The 17376-nt window shown below is 42.0% G+C and overlaps 1 protein-coding gene across 4 annotated transcripts in view; it reads right to left on the reverse strand.

Annotated features, from left to right (window-relative positions):
• LOC117523829 (zinc finger MIZ domain-containing protein 1-like) overlaps positions 1-17376 on the reverse strand; it is a 259273-nt gene that overhangs the window by 98788 nt on the left and 143109 nt on the right. For all 4 annotated transcript variants that reach the window (XM_034185439.1, XM_034185438.1, XM_034185436.1 and 1 more), the window contains 2 exons: positions 8127-8234; positions 366-479 (listed from right to left, as the gene is read on the reverse strand). In XM_034185439.1, the coding sequence (XP_034041330.1) occupies positions 366-479; positions 8127-8195 (183 nt within the window). In that variant the 5' untranslated portion in view covers positions 8196-8234. The remainder of the gene's footprint in view (positions 1-365; positions 480-8126; positions 8235-17376) is intronic.

The raw sequence follows: 17376 nt of genomic DNA on the forward strand, positions 1-17376 counted from the left end.
CCCCTAGCTGCAGAGGAGCAGTGGGCAACTGGGACTTTAACCTCTGTCATTTGCCCCTGATGGCCTGAGCAGCTGCCTGGAATAACTGCTGGACACAAACCTCATACAACTTCACACTGTACAAAGAACTGTCATCAGTGAACTGTGGGGAATTTCATATTACTAGAGATTCAAAATGTTACATTAAGATGACCTATTACAGTTACAGTTGAGGTGTATGTGGTGTGTTTGAATACTCATAAAGCCTCAAAAATGGACACATCATCTCATCCCCCACTAAAAAAAGTGATTAATTATTGTTTTCCTTATGTCTGCTAAAAAGCACACAAAATACCCAACGAAAACCATAATTAGTGTTTGCATACCGTCAAACATCCCATGAGGCTTTGCTCGAAAGGTCGCTGGAACGCCCGGGGATCTCCACACCAGTCTAGCAGCTCTGTGGCTGCTGAGTGGAAGTTGGCTGGGTTCTGTAAGTGCTGTGCAAACAAGGGAAGGGAGACTGCCATTAGAAACAAAGGGAAATAAGGAGCTGGATTTTTTATATATGTATTTTTTTGCATTAAGCACAAATTGGAAAACCAAATCGTTTAGCAGCCGGCACTCCCTGCGTCCAAACTGGATGCATTTAATGTCTTGTGTTTCTGCACAACTCTGTGAGGACCTCGGCTCCTTCCAGTGCACGCCCACTCAGAGCTGAGCTGCACTGTGGGAAGGAGATCACACCCATGTCAACAATGATGCCAGTGTTTCTTGTTAATCTCTCTTGGCAACATCCTCCCTCGCTCCAGCCCTCACCTCCATGACCCACACAGTAACCAAATCTTTCCCTACACTCCTTCATGTCTCTCTCTCTCTCTCTCCTCATTCACGGCCCACTCTAAGAATGTAACAGAGCCTTGACACTAGAAGTCCACCGCCTGGATTAGCTGTGCACAAAGGAAACAACCATCGGTCCTTGCAGCTATGTGTGCAGACTCAATATGCGCCACGGCGTGTTGTCTAATCTCTTTCAGTCTCACTCTCTTGTTCAGTCAGGCCTGAATCAGTCAAGTCTTTTCTTGGCAGCGTCTGAAGGTTACTCAGACTGTCAGGACACAATATAAGGTTTTAAAATTGGGCTCCTTTTCTTCATGACTCAGGAGGTTAATAGCTCTGAATCGGCGCGGAGCTGGAGCCTGTTCACTCGGTGCGACTGAGCCCACTTGAAAGCGTTTATTATTCTCATGTGGGATGAAGCATCTTATTTTGCGCCTTCCTGCAGAGATGGTAGAACGCATTGTCTTTACGGGGCAGCAGAGGTGAGCGCTTTTAAAGGTCTTCTGACAAAAGGGCTTTTTTGGAGCAAATGCGGGCGAAAGCATCAGGCCTGGTACCCGCTCACAGAGAAAATCTCTGAGAGCACCGACGATATCATGAGTTTCGAGAGAGGCCTTGAGAGACTGGTCTTTTGTGGAACTGAAGATTAGCCATTATGGAGTTAGCTGTGGACTCCGTCTGAATGACGAGGAGAAGCACGGGCGTGCGGCCGAGAGAGTCGGAGATGGTGTCGTGGAGTGAGAGGGGAAGAGAAGGGCCTGTTCTCGATGACTGATATAATCTGGCATTACTGCAGCTTGATGGGAGGCGAATCAGCCTGCAGCAGCGTGAGGAATCAGAACCGGCACAGCAGGGGCTGTCTGTCTAGATCTGAAGCCGCAGATCCTCCCGCCGCAGCACTCGCCACCGACTCTGCCTATCAACCTCCACTCTGGAGCGAGGGGGAGGACAGCAGAGTGAAGCGGTGGTGCTGAGCGTCGGCGAGGATGGTGGATGGAGGCTGTTGTTGTTGCTGTTAAGAGTTGGACGAGGACGAGAAGAGGGAGGAGGAGCGGGAGCACGGGGAGCAGCAGGAGCAGCAGGCAAAGAGCCAGATGTTTGACAGACTGTCCTCTGTGAGATGACGGAGAGATTTAGTCCTTTTCAGGCCGGCTCGGGATCAGCAGTGCCTACCTGGCTGCATGAAAATCAGCATAACTCCTGGCTTTGTCCCAGCAAGCTCTCCTTTTGCTAAAACAACACCCTGCTGGCAGTGCCCGCACAAGCTCACTGACTAACTCCTCGCCTTTGAAGTCAGATTTACTACAAGGTCTGTTGCAGCCAAACTTGAAGAGTATATTAAAGGAGATAAAGTGAACGCAATGATTAAAATACACATGTAAACGCAGGCAGTTTATGGATTTTCTCCGACACCTGAGAAAACTAGAAGTGCAGTCAGAGTGAACAAAGGCCCAAATTGTCCTCCTTAAAAAAAAAAAGAAGTCCTTTCAAATTCCCAGGCTCTGTTCTTTTATCCTGATTTACACAACAAATACACAAAAATGTATAAAAAAAAAAAAGAAAAAATTTACAGCGCAAAACTGGAGCTTTGGAGTTGGTTCTGGCAGCTTGGCTAATTTATTCAGGCATCTAAATTTTCTTCTTTCTCTACATTTTTCCCAGTTCTGCCAGGGTGGATGGGGGCAAAAGAACAACTAGTACTTCAGGGTTCAATGCTTTTCTCAAGGACACGTTAACCCTTTGACCATTTGGTTTGTGGATAACTGACTCTACGGACAGAACAATACTTACCCTTCAATCTAGGTCTGGAGTGTCTGGCCTAAAATTTATATCACAGTATATAATCTGATGCACAAACATTAACAGTATATGTCACAGAATATTGATTTTTCTTAAAATCTGGACATCAATGCTTCCAAAGTGGTAAAGCACTGGTATGCAAACTGCATGGCAGTGATGACTGTATTCCTAACGGTATATTACTACAACATGTTTCACACAGAGGTATTCTAAAAATGTTTAACATGTAAAACTCAGCCCAGTCTCACGTTTCTTTCGTGCTCCCGTGACGAAATGAGTCAAATTTTAATGACTTTTTTTTAAAACTCACCATTACTAACCCTACTCCTTCCCCTAACCTAACCATAACCACCCCGACCCCACCCTGCTTCACTTTTAATGTCGTGCAGACCTCACGGAATGAATTAGAATGAATTTGTGCTGCCGTGACGAAAATGAGGCGCTTTTCATCACAATATCACGAACCAATAGATTCATGTATACAGTGGTCTCTCGTTATAACGCAGTTCACCTTTTGCGGCCTCGCAGTTTCGTGGATTTTTTTAGTTAAATTTTGCATGTTTTTTTTTTTTTGTTTTTTTTTTACAGCGCATTGTGTTCTGCGTCCTCATTAAGCAGGCCAGTTGCGGCACAGCGAAGGGAGAGTACGCGCATTGTGTTCTGCGTGTCTGTTTATAAGAATCTTCTCGCCCAGAAGAAAAAAGAGTGCCAACAACTACCCATAACTGTGTTTTTCACTCGGAAAAAGACACCTGCAGCAAGGTTTGACTCAGTGGAAAAAGGCGCGACAGTGCAGCGGTGCCACGACAAAGAGGCGCGATCAGAGGAACTGTGAAATACTGGTCAGTCACTATTAATAATTTCTTACGTGTCCAACCTCGTAGGTTGATCGTTAAAATTAAATTTGTTAGTTCTAAAAGCCATCACAATTATTTATAGGAAAATGTTCTATTTTTATTTCTCAAACAAATATTTGGGCCTGAAAACAGGTTGGTCTTACTTTTCTACTAAGGTTTGAACTTTGAGAGTGTTTACACACGAGAGAAAAGTGAGAAAATGTTAATGCCTGTTTGAGAAAAGTGTATAAAGTGCGTAGTGAGGGGTTTTACAGCCTTAAAATGTTGATAATAACTGTAAAAAATAATGCTGTCTACTTCACCGATTTCGCTTATTGCAGGTTATTTTTGGAACGTAACTGCCGCAATAAACGAGGGACCACTGAATTCCATGCTGCTAAATCACGACTTGCCGTGAGACCAGGTTGCAAAACTACAATAAACAGAAAAAATACAAACCCTTTTCTCAATGAATGTCAATCTTTGAAAACTGCCTTCATAAAATGTAATAAAAATCAAGATGTACAAAGTGAAAACAAAAACTGACCAGAGCTACCTTTTTTCTTCCCATCGCTGCTTGATGATTTATCAGATTTTTTTTGGCATACACATTCGTTTGCATTCCTCATACTCCGCAAGGTATTTTAATTTGAGGTGATAGAAAAGACTCCGTTCTCTACAGTTTGCAAATGACGATCTTCTCTGCTCATCATCTGATTTCTTACATCAAAAACGGACATTCTACCGTTCTTTCACGATGCTCATCATTTTGTGACACCATTTTTTTTAAATTGCAAAACAAAGTTTGTGGTGGCACAGTCTAATGATGGCAAAGCCTGATCTACTGGCTAGCCGGTATAGTACAAATCCAGACTGTACAGCAAAAGCAGACTATGGCTACAGACTGTTTATACTGTACCGTCCAACCCTACCTCAATCACTGGCTCGGGTCCAGGAATCCACTATTGCTTTGTTTCTTTGACAGTGAAACTGTATGCTCTTGTTGATTTTGTGTTTTTACAATTTTGTGAAGTGTATTAATCTCTGTCTCATATACCATGCTTTGTTGATGTGACTTTTGTTTTTATGAGGTCAACATTCATGTCTACAGAAGCAATCTGTTTATGGTTAAATTGCCACAAGAGCAAGGAATGTCAAAATCACCAGCACAATCTCAGGTTTCTAAATGTGAGATACTTGTATACGTTTGTCTAGAACACTGTATCCTGATGTAATCTAGCTCTAAATTTTAACAAACACATTTTTAGAAATTCTTCAAATCTTTAGTAAAATACAACTTTATTCATGTGGATGAATGGTTTTGGTGTTAGAAATGGGTTTACAAAAGCAGTGTATCATATAAAAAGTAAAATTTGTGTAAAATAAATGTCCAAAATGAAAATATATAATTTTACATATTAAGCTGACATGCTGTCAGTCACTACATATTACCAAATTTGAGTGATTTCAATAAAATGACACAACATAAAGACAGCATACACCCAGCATTCACCCAGTCACTTTTACATCATAAATACAGTAACTAATGGAGATTTATGATCACTTAGAGATAGCAAGACTAATGTGCAGTTATGTTTGTCAAATACAGAAACAAACTAATAAAAACAAAAACAGATCTTTTGTTCCATGCAGCACGCGCCTGGTGCAAATGTTCACATTATGCCTGTTTGGGTAATTTGCATTAAAAAAAAAAACTTAAAAAAAACCCTCAAAACACATTTACAAGTCCTCTGGATGTAAAATAAGTCCATACACGTTTCAGTGTAAATCCACAGCTGCTCTGCACAAATCCAGCCACATGAAAATAAATAAATAAATATTCATCATGTGTGTTTTTCTGTTTTCCAGTTCTTGACAAGAGTCCTTTTGAATTTGTGAGGGTTTATTTCAGTCTTCTGTCATGGAAAAACTACAAACTAACAGTCTGCATCAGACACACACACACCCACCCACCCACACACACACACACCATGCGCTCCACTCTTCTGATACTGAGCACAGGAACTTTGGCCATCTGACCTTCGGTTTCTAGGATTGGCTGTGAGTGAGGAATTGTTGCCAAAACAAGATGCTTAGTCTTGGTGAGAACTTGCACTTTCAGGAAGTGGTCGAAGTTTCAGTGACATTCTGTCACTGCTCTGTCAATAGAAATATGAGGAAATGTTGATCATTGCGCAGGTGCGTGTTATTCAGGCTCAGAGGGCTAAGACGGCCTTGCTGAACCTCAATTATGCTCAAATTCAAAGTCATCCAAGAGAGATCTTTTTCAGTTATGTAGTGGAAATTTTGTGAAAATCGATTACATTTTGTTCAAGTTATCATTGTCAAAAGAATGAAAAGTAAGAGTTTTTTAGAGGGCTTTGGTTAAACCAGATCATGCTCAATTTAAAAATCAAACAAGACAAGTTCGTGTAGAATCTCCCGTTCAAATTCTGTGGTGAATAAGACAAATTCTGTTCAATTTATCGTGGGCTCAAGAAACACGCGCACACACACACACACACACACACACACACACACACACACACACACACACACACACACACACACACACACACACACACACACACACACACACACACACACACACACACACACACACACACACACACACACACACACACACACACACACACACACACACACACACAGTAACAGAGTGCATCTGTAGCGTTTCTACCTTGTCGTAAAAATTGGCCTGGTTTTCCTTATTTCTAAAAATCTTACATCTTGGCATTAAATTTTTAAGAAGGCAGTTTTCCGCATGAAACCACAGAGAGAAGACTGCGGTGTTCAGGCAGTGTTTAAATAAAAGGCTAAAAGAGAAGGTACTCAGGGTACAGGGAGAGACAAAAGAAATGCCACCTTCTAATTGCAAGTCCAAAGCCGTATCATTCCCTGATTCACTGTATGTCATGGTGTCATATGGATGTTGGGCGCTCTAAAGGTTCACTCCCACACAGCATAAACAAATAAACCCACAGCCAGCCATGGAGCCAGTCCTTGCAGAGGCGGTAGCCCTGGGTTATGTCTGTCTGTCTGTCTCTCTGCGCCTCCCCGTGTGTGAAGAGTCTCTTTAAAGCTGGCAGTCAAGGAAGCGTTTAAGTAAAACCACAAGAGTCAGGAACGTGATGTAAGCAAGAAGCAGTCTGTTATGTTTTGCGTCTCTTTGAAGTCTCTTGTTATGTTCATTCCCAGATTTGCCTCTCGCTGTCGTGCTCTCTGGTTCTCCCTATGACCTGTACAACATGATCTGTGCGACTGGTGCTAATGGCCAGAAAAAAACAATGCCTATATATGGTTGTAGAGCAGAAGAAGTGGAAGAAGGTGAGGAGAGAAGACAGGAAAAACACTGCCTTGTCTGTTTGGTTCTTCAAACGTGGTCACATGAATTTATTAATTGAACACTTTAAAGAGCTGCCACACATAGGTCTTTGGAGAGATGATGGTCTGGAGGTTAGAGAGGGGGGTTTGTGACTAGAGGGTTGTGATTTTGAGTCCCTGCCAGACTGGAAAATCACAAAGGTCCCTTGAGGGAGGTACTTAAACCCCAAGTTTCTCCCATAAACTGTATGTAAGTTTGTATATGTAGTGTTTATACTGTGACATCACCCACAAGTTTTCTGAAGAACTGTGTTTTCACTAAAATGGGGTGGTTCCAAATCTCACCATCTTGGCAGTGCTCGATTCCGTCAAACCCCCAGCCAGCCCATAAATTGGTAAAGTCATGGAGCATGGGAAAGACCTGCATGACCTGGGCAGAAGACTGAACACACTCACCATCTTGGAGTTACCAAACAAGCTAACAGGATAATCTTGGTTTGTGTGTTTCAAAACACATTATTTTATTTATTTATTTTTTGATGACTGGGCCATTTTCATATCAAGTGGGTTGGGTGTGTGTACTGAAAATTATTCTTACCTTCGTACCCGTGAAGTAAGAGCTGTGATCATCTCACCAAGCTCTCGATACCTGCTAATTATTGCTAATGGTGCTAACACTCACATTAAGTAATATGGTAGTAAAATTTCATTCAATGGAAATACTGGAGCACATACTTCTTAGATGTTCCATTTGTATAATTAAGCACACAGCAACCCAAATGCTCAAAAATATGAGCAACAAAATGCTCAGAAAGGACAAACACGGTTGAGTCTACAGGAGCTAGCAGTGGCTGCTAGCAGGGCCTTGGACTTGGTTTTTTGGCAGATACTAGATGTCATTTAAAGCAACTACATTCATTATTATTCATACCTTCATGGGTTAAAATAACTTGTCATGAACAACAAAGGTAACTATGAACAGCAAAACCCTTTCTTGTACCGAACTATAAATATACTGTTGTAAAGTTAGGGATTTTAACATGGGTGTCTATGGGAAGAACTGCAAGATTTGACACTTCCACATTTGCTGCATTTTTGCTGCATTTTTCAGCAAAGAGATTGGGGCTTGGCTACTGCCGGTGTGCAGTTGAGCGCCGTGCAGAGCAGCCTGACATCTGTGTGTGTGTGTGTGTGTGTGTGTGCATGTGAGGCATCATTGCAAAGCACTTTGAGCACTACATCAGATGGAAAACAGTTACAGAAAAGGCAGTCAGTCCATTTAGCAGATTTACAGTTGGACACACATGCTGTACATTATTCACACACCTGTTTGATACACTGCAGCCTGTCATTGGTCTGCTGGATGTGCCGGTCCATTGACGGTAACGTGTTCATCTTGATGTCTCTACCGGGACGCCATTAAAGTTCTTTACGCTGTGAAAACAAGACAAGAGGCACAGGGTGAGAACGTGTTTTACTCAGGCCTGCCTGTGTGAAAAGTTTGCAGCCTCTGAGGTTGGAGCAGCTTTTTGGCAGGTTGACAGTTCTTTGACAACGGCATCTCGAGGAAGGAAGCTCACTTGTTTGTTTACTGAGTCATCAAAGGGCATCGTATGCCTTCAGTGAGTTTTCAGCTAAGGCGTGACACTGAGATATTCATTCTGCTGTAGTACCATTAATGACACAAGGCAGAATGTGATGAAACTGAAAGAAATATTCCTCTTACAGATAGGGGTGGCTTAAAAAAAACAAACCTAACTGCAAGATTCTCAACATGCGGAAAAGGGCATCAGTCATTGTCTCAGCTGAAAAGAAATACATCTTACAGGCAAGGTTATCAATGTGGTATACACAGCTAATTCATGACCACATATAAGAGCAAATAAGACTCGGCTTTACAACAATTCTGCATTTTGATGCATCTCTTGTCCTGAACAAACAGTGCAGCAGGAATCACCAGAAAAACTTGGGCTAGATGCTCAGTAGCTCTGATGCTCAAACGGTGATGCTGTGTTATTAGGGGGTGCTTTCAGTCAGCCGAGTTGCCTTGTTGCATGTCTCTCCCACTCCCCCGCTGGTCTGATCTTACACTCCACTCTCCCATATCACAATAATGGAGTATTTATCTTCACACCATACAGACCTGCCGGCATATCACTGGAGTCATGCACAGGCAGACAGTTTTGACTTATGGTTATCACTTTAAACAAACTAATTCCGGACAAGTTATTGAAATTAATGTCATGTATGTAGTTTTACAAAGTGAAAATATCAGCTATATATTTTCGTTTTTAAAGTAATGCATTAATTTTGAAGGTTTTAGCATTTAGATACACATATTGCAATGCATTATGGGAAAATTTGTTTTGTGACATCAGTGGTTGGTTGGTCGGTATAACTATGTACTGAAACGTGTGGTGGGTTTTACAAATAAATCTGTATTTGTATAAATGTCATTTTTTTCATTTGTAAAAAAAAGGCAATTTGAAAACTGAAAATTCTGTCTGCTAAGTGATTCATCACTTTTAGCGAATGTGTGGAAAATGCTGTTCACACTGCCATGAACACTGTCTGCCTGTACACTGGCTGCCTGTGCATGACTCCAGTGACATGCCGGCAGGTCTGTATGGTGTGAAGATAAATTATCTTTTTTTCTTCCTCCTTTCTCTCTGGTCACCAGGTCTCTTTTGCTGAGAGAAGGCTGATCTGAGACAGAAGCACTGACTCGGTGTTGTGTCAGTAGTTGCTAGTGTACTGAAGTCAATACTGAAAGTTATCGGTTTAGCGTTTATCTGTAACTTCTGCTAAAATTTTTTTTAGGGATTTATCCGTTTAGCTCTATAAAAGTTAACTTTTCAGTTAGGGGATTAACGGTTATCAAAAATAACTGGTTAGCTGTGCCCACCACTGTTTATCAGTCAGTTGTGCTGCACGCATAAAACTTTTACGGAGGCAGCAGATGATGGAGAATTTTGCATTTTTGCTCACTGACCACCATTCACATTCATCAATACGGTGGGAATCCAGACCTGTTTTTAAGCCAAAATCTATTGAAGAGTGTACAATGCAAGTAGTAATAATAATGTTAGTAGTAGGGGTGTACATTTCTCCTTCATAAAAAATACCATACACATCTATATACATGAACTATAATATGATTTAGGTATGGTACTTATTATTATGCAATACAATTCTTTGTTTAATGTAAACATTCATTTTCCATGATGATTTAGAATAAGCCAAGACTCGTTACATCTGAGATCTGTGCTCCAGCATGGTTAGCAATCATACTTGATGTGTACCATGCGCACGTCTAACTGAATGATGCCCAAGATCATCTGTTCAAGTGGGGCCATGCTTACTGTGCCCAAACACAGTACGAAGCACTCACTTCAGTCAAACAAACTGGACTTACTGGGACATGGTGTGGATCAGCAATCAAGAGTACACCATTTGATAGCTTACAGGTTGTTATGCCCCATTCTCACTTTCATGGATATACACCTCAGAAGGTCACGGCCTATAACTGACAAACTGGTGTGAAGATCACGGTTGCCCTCAAATGTGATCTAAAGAGTAATTTGATCACGTAACGCACTGGGGTTGTACCATGCAATGTACACAAAAACATCTTTGCCTGTAGTAAACCTTTACAATCGTGGCACTGCTGGAAAACCTCCAAATTATGGTACAGCATGTACAATGAAGTTTCAGACTACAAGCAAATACATGGGAAGACCAAAGAATGTAAGAGGTTGGAGCAGGCATGATTAAAACAAGACCACAACACAATGGCGGAATACCCTGTAAGACACCCTTCCAGACCCTCTGGGGTAAGAACAAGGTATCAACCCAGGGTCGTCTGGGATGTATATGCATGAAAGTGAAAAGTTGGCCTGAGTGAGGCCTCCATCCCTCTGTGTTTATCTCCACCAAATTGGTCGGCCTCACATTCCTTCACACAAAAGGCAAACTAAGAAGGCACTGGTGCAGTGGGGGGGGTGCCATGGCTCCAGAAAGCTGCTCAGTACTGATAAAGGGTCCCCCCAGATCTCCTGCTGTTAGAGGAAGAGCGAGAGTAATAATATGAAAGATGTATTCTGCTCAGCCAAGGAGATTTCTTATGAAATGCTCAGTCTGGGGTGCTTATCTGCACAAATTCTGTCTCTCTGTCTTGCGAACTCAAGAGCATGTAAACACAAAAGCTTGAGTTTTCCACTTTGATTATGCATAAAGGTAAAACTTCAAAGGAACACTTTGAGAATAAGTGTGTCTTACTAATCCTCTGCATTTAGGCATTACCGGAGCAGAATTACCTGAAGTGCACTTCTGAAGTCTTTAACATCAGCTGTTACAGTGCAAGAATGAATAAGGGGGAATTCTAGAGCATTGCAGCCAGAATACGGTCAAATAATCCCAAACCTTTTCAGGTTTTGTGGACATGATGCTGCAGCGGCTGCTGACTCTCTGTGAGTAATCCCCACAAACAGCCAACACACATTTTCTGCAGGAGGAAAAACCGGTGTGACCTCAGCCGACAGCACAATAACTTTGGGTGGCCTCATTCTGCTGTGATGTGGTGTCTCCTGGTGTCCAGCAGATGTCTCCCTGTCATGCTCCTAACCGGCCCTGTTGTTACTCACAGAGCAAGTGGTCCAAAGAGGGCTCCTTTAAACCTGGACAAGTGCTGCAAATCCCCCTCAGCTGCCAGCCGGCTCCACAAACCGCTAACAGGGCACACTCCAGCCCCTCGCTGTCCATCTGACCTTGTGGCTATTGATTAAATGTTTCTCCTCCAGCTCTCTATCCCGCCGTCCAAACACACCAAAGAAAAAAAGAGGCATCTCAGGCTTTCAGCGCTCTCTCTCTCTCTCTCTCTCTCTCTTTGCTTCTTTCTCCTCAATTTTCCACCTGTTCAGCTTTCACTTCATACAAGAGGCAACCGGCCTTCTGTGACACTAGTTTGTCCTTAAAATATGGATCTTTTTGTTCTGAGAAAAGTGTGTGCAGAAATGCAACTGGCAGAGATCAGGGCGATTTAAAGGAGTGGTGTGGTGACTGAGAATAACATACACCTGAGTCAAGAAGGCCAAAATACACCCACGCCCACATATGCTGCTGAAAAAAAAAAACATAATGTCATTAATACCTCATCATGGAGTCACCTCAACCAATCAATCACAAATATTTTCAAATTCAAATTCAAAATTGATCAGTCCTGATCAATATTAATTAGCCTGCTAGAGATTTGTGCACAGCAAGCCCCCCCCCAAAAAAACCTATATAATAATTTTTTGACATTGGGGTTGAGTCAGGCTGATTTTCTTGACACTGTTGCTTTTTGCATTATGCTTTGAAATCAGTTTGTACCACAGATACAACCTCCACCAATTAAATATGAGTCTACACTCAGTTATTATTCATTTTTACTTCTATTCAGCAACCAAAGGGTGGCATTCTAGTGTTCGGAAATACACGGATGAGAATCATGGAAATGCTCACACATGTTGAGGAGAAATAATGTTATGGCTGTACCATAATCTATGTGGATGTGTTAGACTCAGAGTATGTCCGTTATACTACTCACTTCTAGGAAGCTCTGCATTTCCCGAGGGAACACCGAGAAGGTTCTCATCCCTCAAGCAGAAAGTTTCACTTTAAAACCTAGTTTTTGCTCTCTCAATGTTGCACATATGTATGTGTCACTTTTGGCTGATGCAAAATAAACAATAAACAATTATGGGTATGACGTACAGACTTTGTGATGTACTGTTGTGCACCTCCGCTAACTGTGTTGTCTCTGTTGGCATTATGGGGCTTGTACCACAACAAAATAGAGAAAATTTATATAAAACTCCACAGACACACAAATGTCAGCACACAGAAAACCAAGGTAACTGTTTTTGGGTTTTTTTCTGATTTTGTCTGGCCATAATTGCTTGGGGATACTACAGTAGATCCTGGAGATATCTGCACTTGAATTTGGCAAGTTTTACGCTGGACGCTCTTATTGACACAACTCCAGTTCTACAAGGAACTCAGACCTGGACTTGTATGAGTGCTGCTTTTTTTGTGTCTGCATTTCTGAACCATGTGCTTGATCAACCACTCATTCTACAGTTGATGATGTGGTGGTCTATCACTATATTTATACAGTACCCATCTGTCACAGACCCACAGCTGAGGCAGTGTCCACAGGAACGCCACCAGAAGCTGTCAGACTTAATATTGTTTCTTATTAATTAGGGCTCTATGTGCATCATCCTTCCATTCATTCATCTGATAAATCTGCTTATTCCAATTAACAGTCACAGGGGGTTGGAGCCTATGCCAGCAGTCACTGAGCAAGAAGCAGGCTCTATCGCAGGGCCGACACATGTAGACACAAACACATTTACATTCTAACTCACATCAGATGGAAAAGCACTATATAAATGCAGTCCATTTACCATTTACTAATTTTTACACTCAACCATCAACAATGGATGAGAACCATGGAAATGCTCACACATGTTGAGGAGAATCATTCACTGTTATTTGGCCACAAATGTAGAGCCACATGGATTTGGCACATGGATTACGTATATTCAGCAATGTTTCCAACAATAAAAGCAGCACAGATTACATTTCTTGTTTTCCATCAATGATCTGGGTGACTTCTAAGGGTTAAAAGAGGATTACGGTACATTTCCATTTGCACTGTGGCTATTACAGCCTTGCTTTAAATCCACAGTATGTAGACTCTAGCATCATCTAGTGGTGAGGGTGCAGAGTGCATCATGCTTTGGCTTCTTTAGTGACAGGTATTTGTGGTCCCTTGCCTTCTTTAGTGATAAACAATATGTATAACACTCCATTTAACAAATATAATGGTTTCTCTTGTTAGTAGAGAAACTTGAATCTTTGACTGGACTGGGTTGCTTGACGCGAGGATGTTTCGCTTCAAATCGCAGAAGCTTCCTCAGCTAAAATTCTTGCTGTGGTAGTCTGACTTCTGTCTGACCCTTGTCGAGAAGAACAAACAGAAGCCACAAAAGCTGGAGTTTTAAACCTAACCAGACACCTCCTACCGAGAGGCCGACTGCTATTGGCTAGTGATTAAACAATTGCTTTAATTAGCACCTATTGTGCTCTTGTTAGCACCCTCCTAATGACAGGGTAGCTGTCCCTCCTAATGATGGGACTGACGCCTCTCCTGATGATGCGAATGACTCATTACCATGAACAAAAGACTGAAACTGCTTTGATCTGTGTACCCCATTGTAAACAGGGAACAAAGCGTGTCTCAGACCCCCTCCCCGGTTAAGGCTGGGTTTCAACTGTTTCACATAGAATGCCTCCATCACCCCTCTCTCAAACCATTTCTTCTCTCTGGCTAAGATTTTAACTTCCTTGTCCTCAAGCATGTGGTTAGTGTCTTTAAGGTGGAGATGAACTGCATACTGAGGTCCACTGGCGACCTCTCTGCGGTGCTGGTATGGCCTCTTGTTTAAAGGTTGTTTAGTCTCACCTATGTAGTGTTCATTACAGTTTTCCTGACATCTGATAGAATACACTACATTGCTCTGTTCATATCGAGGGATCCTGTCCTTAGGGTGAAGTAATTTCTCTTGTTAGCCTCCACTAGCATGCACTAGACTAGACACTGTATTAGGCAGCAACCATTGATTCCTCTTCTCTTTTAATCAGCCTGTAATAATGCAAAAGGAGGCTTAAGCGTGTCGCTTTTGAGCTACTGTATCAGCATGGCACTGCAACATGACAGCCTCTGTGAGGGGGCCCGGCCCCATGTAGACATGAAGGGCTCATTCTAAGATCATGAAAACACATCAATTCCTTGTTGCAGGTAGATGCTTATAAATGCTACATTCCATTTCTGTGAAGAAACACCCCTGAATCGTACACACTGTTGCTTTAAATGGCAGTGAGGAGACGGTATGAATCACAGCAGTGTAACAAACCCCAAATAACACTCAAGGAAGAGCCTGAACAGATTTCAGGAAAGATTTGCTGCATTTGTTCCTCAGACACACATACATACCCATTTTCGTTTCCTTCCTCCTCTATCCTGAGCAAAACAAGCCGGGGGAAGTGGGGCAAGAAATAAGTGCTCAAAAACACAAGCTCAGTAATATGAAAAGCAGTGGAGTATGACGAGAAGGGGCCAAGGCGGTCCACTCTCAGTGGGAAAACAGAGAGAATGAGAGAGAGTGCAAAAAATTATCTCATCATTATTAGCAGCGGTGCACATACACACATTTTCATAAACACACACATGCTCATGGCATGAACGACTGCCACTTATGTCACGTGCATCTTGCTTTGTGAATGTAATGAGTAAGTGTGTGTGTGTGTGTGTGTGTGTGTGTGTGTGTGTGTGTGTGTGTGTGTGTGTGTGTGAGCGCGCACGGTTAGGAGTGGAGAGGGCCTTTTGCACTTGCACGTGTCATGTAAAATCCTTGAATCTCAAGGGTGTAATGCGGATAATTTCTTGAAATTGTCATAAGCATATTTCAAATTCTTAAGTGGTTGGAATATCGTTCGCATGCACCCCCCGGGACAGAAGTGCAAAAAGTTGAATAATAAAGTAATTTGGGATGATGGGTTTTCATGCACTAATGTGGAAAATAGGATATTCAGTGCTGCTTTTAATAGCTGATCTGCAGCCCATCCTGTGTGTGAAGTGCAGGGGGCAGTGCAGAACAAAGGAAGGCAGACATCGCCTTCAACGACTGTGTTGGACGCCGTGATCGCTCAGCTGCTCTCTGGACACAGTGGGGGGGTATTTTCTCTCCTCGGTGACGAATCTGCACTTTTTGTCCTCTTTCCAACAACCCTCAGACATCATTAGAGCCACCCACCACTGCCTTCCACCGCCTTCCTTTTTTAAACATTCTATCAATTTCTTCTTGACTTCACCCTGTTCCCCCTATCTTAACCCTCCTTCCTCACTCCTTCCCACATCTCCTTTCCTCCTCCTTCTCAGGGGCCCTGCACGGGAGCTGCCATAACAGGAGGTGGAATGGATTCATTTGCTCTAATGTGGTTTGGGCTGCAGCGTGGCACGACACAGCGACACTTGCACACAGCCTCCCTCTCTCTCTCTCTCTCTCTCTCTCTCTCTCTCTCTCTCTCTCTCTCTCTCTCTCTCTCTCTCTCTCGCTCTCTCTACAGTTCATGTGTTTTCAAACAGGCCAATCAACACCACTCAGCTTTGCTAACCTCCCTCTTGCTCTCTCCCTCCCACAGTCTCTGCTTTCAGTAGGTGGGTTTCTATTACCCTCCAAACTGTGCAAACACTTAATGGAAAGACAGTATTTTGAAAAAACTCAAATATCATAAAAACGCTGGGGTTTTTTTTGCACATGCACAAGGTGGTTTTTCAGTTGATCAGAAAAAGCCATATTTCACAAAACTGTAAAGGAAGCACTTTTGACATTCTAAAGTACACAACGCCGTACGTGTGGAAGGAGTAAAAGTAAACCCCATATTCTAATATTGCAGTAGCATCATCTCTTACAAGGTTTAACATGCCAAGATCACATGACGATGTGCATCGATAATTAACCCCTTAACGCCTATTGTCGCATATATGCTACAATATTTGACTCAAATGTGCAATATACCAAATTGACCAGTATGCCTGTTGTCGCAAATTTGCAACATACCATTATTATTATAACATTATAACAAAAATGATTACCAAAATACCAAAATTACTATTTATTTTTTGTGCAAAAGTGAAATGAATAATCTCATTATTTACCATCTACTTAAAGGCAAAAACACACACAAAACATTTTTTATATACAGCTATATAAATTCAGGCGTTAAGGGGTTAAATGAAATTAACAGTATTTTCCATTCAGCATACAGTTTATTCACAGTACAGAAAATATTAAACAACAAATGACCTTGTGCTTCTCCATCTCCTAGAGGTGATGTTTGTTGGCTTCATTCAATGTGTCAATTTCATCTAATGAATTAGTGTGCAACCTCCAACAAGAACAATGATTTTAAGGTTTAAAATGTAAATTAAATTAGCTGACTTAAAGTTAGCAGAATTAAATTTAGTGGAACTTAATTGATCTGCTAATGGTTTTCAAAGGCAGGTGAAAAGGTAATCCACTCACAAAAAAGTTAGCATTGCAGATTAGCAGTTAACGGATTAGCAGAAGTGTGCCCGTTACTGTCGTGTGGGGATCTGTGTCTCTTTTCACCCTTCCTTCTGTCACATCTCTGGTGTCTGTTTTCTGATCTGTTTTATGCTTTTACTTACATTTCTTCTCTAAAGTTTCTTCTCCATGTGACTTGTTTCCCTTGTTCTGCTAGTGAAAACTCTCCTCCATGTTAAGGTGCCCTGACACTTGCACGACTTTGATCCGTGCGCTTGCATGTACTTCACTATGATGATCCCACCCGCTGTGTTCCCAGTTGGACGCCATGCTTTGTTCCACTGGATGTCACACGTTGTGCGCTGGATGCTGCGCATATAAAATAATTTTTTCATAGCGGATTAATCATTTTCTGTTGGCGTTGGCTGTTGAAAAGGGCTATAATCGTTATAAGAATCACA

The sequence above is a fragment of the Thalassophryne amazonica genome, chromosome 13 (assembly GCF_902500255.1).
Source record: "Thalassophryne amazonica chromosome 13, fThaAma1.1, whole genome shotgun sequence".
Classification (NCBI taxonomy): domain Eukaryota; kingdom Metazoa; phylum Chordata; class Actinopteri; order Batrachoidiformes; family Batrachoididae; genus Thalassophryne; species Thalassophryne amazonica.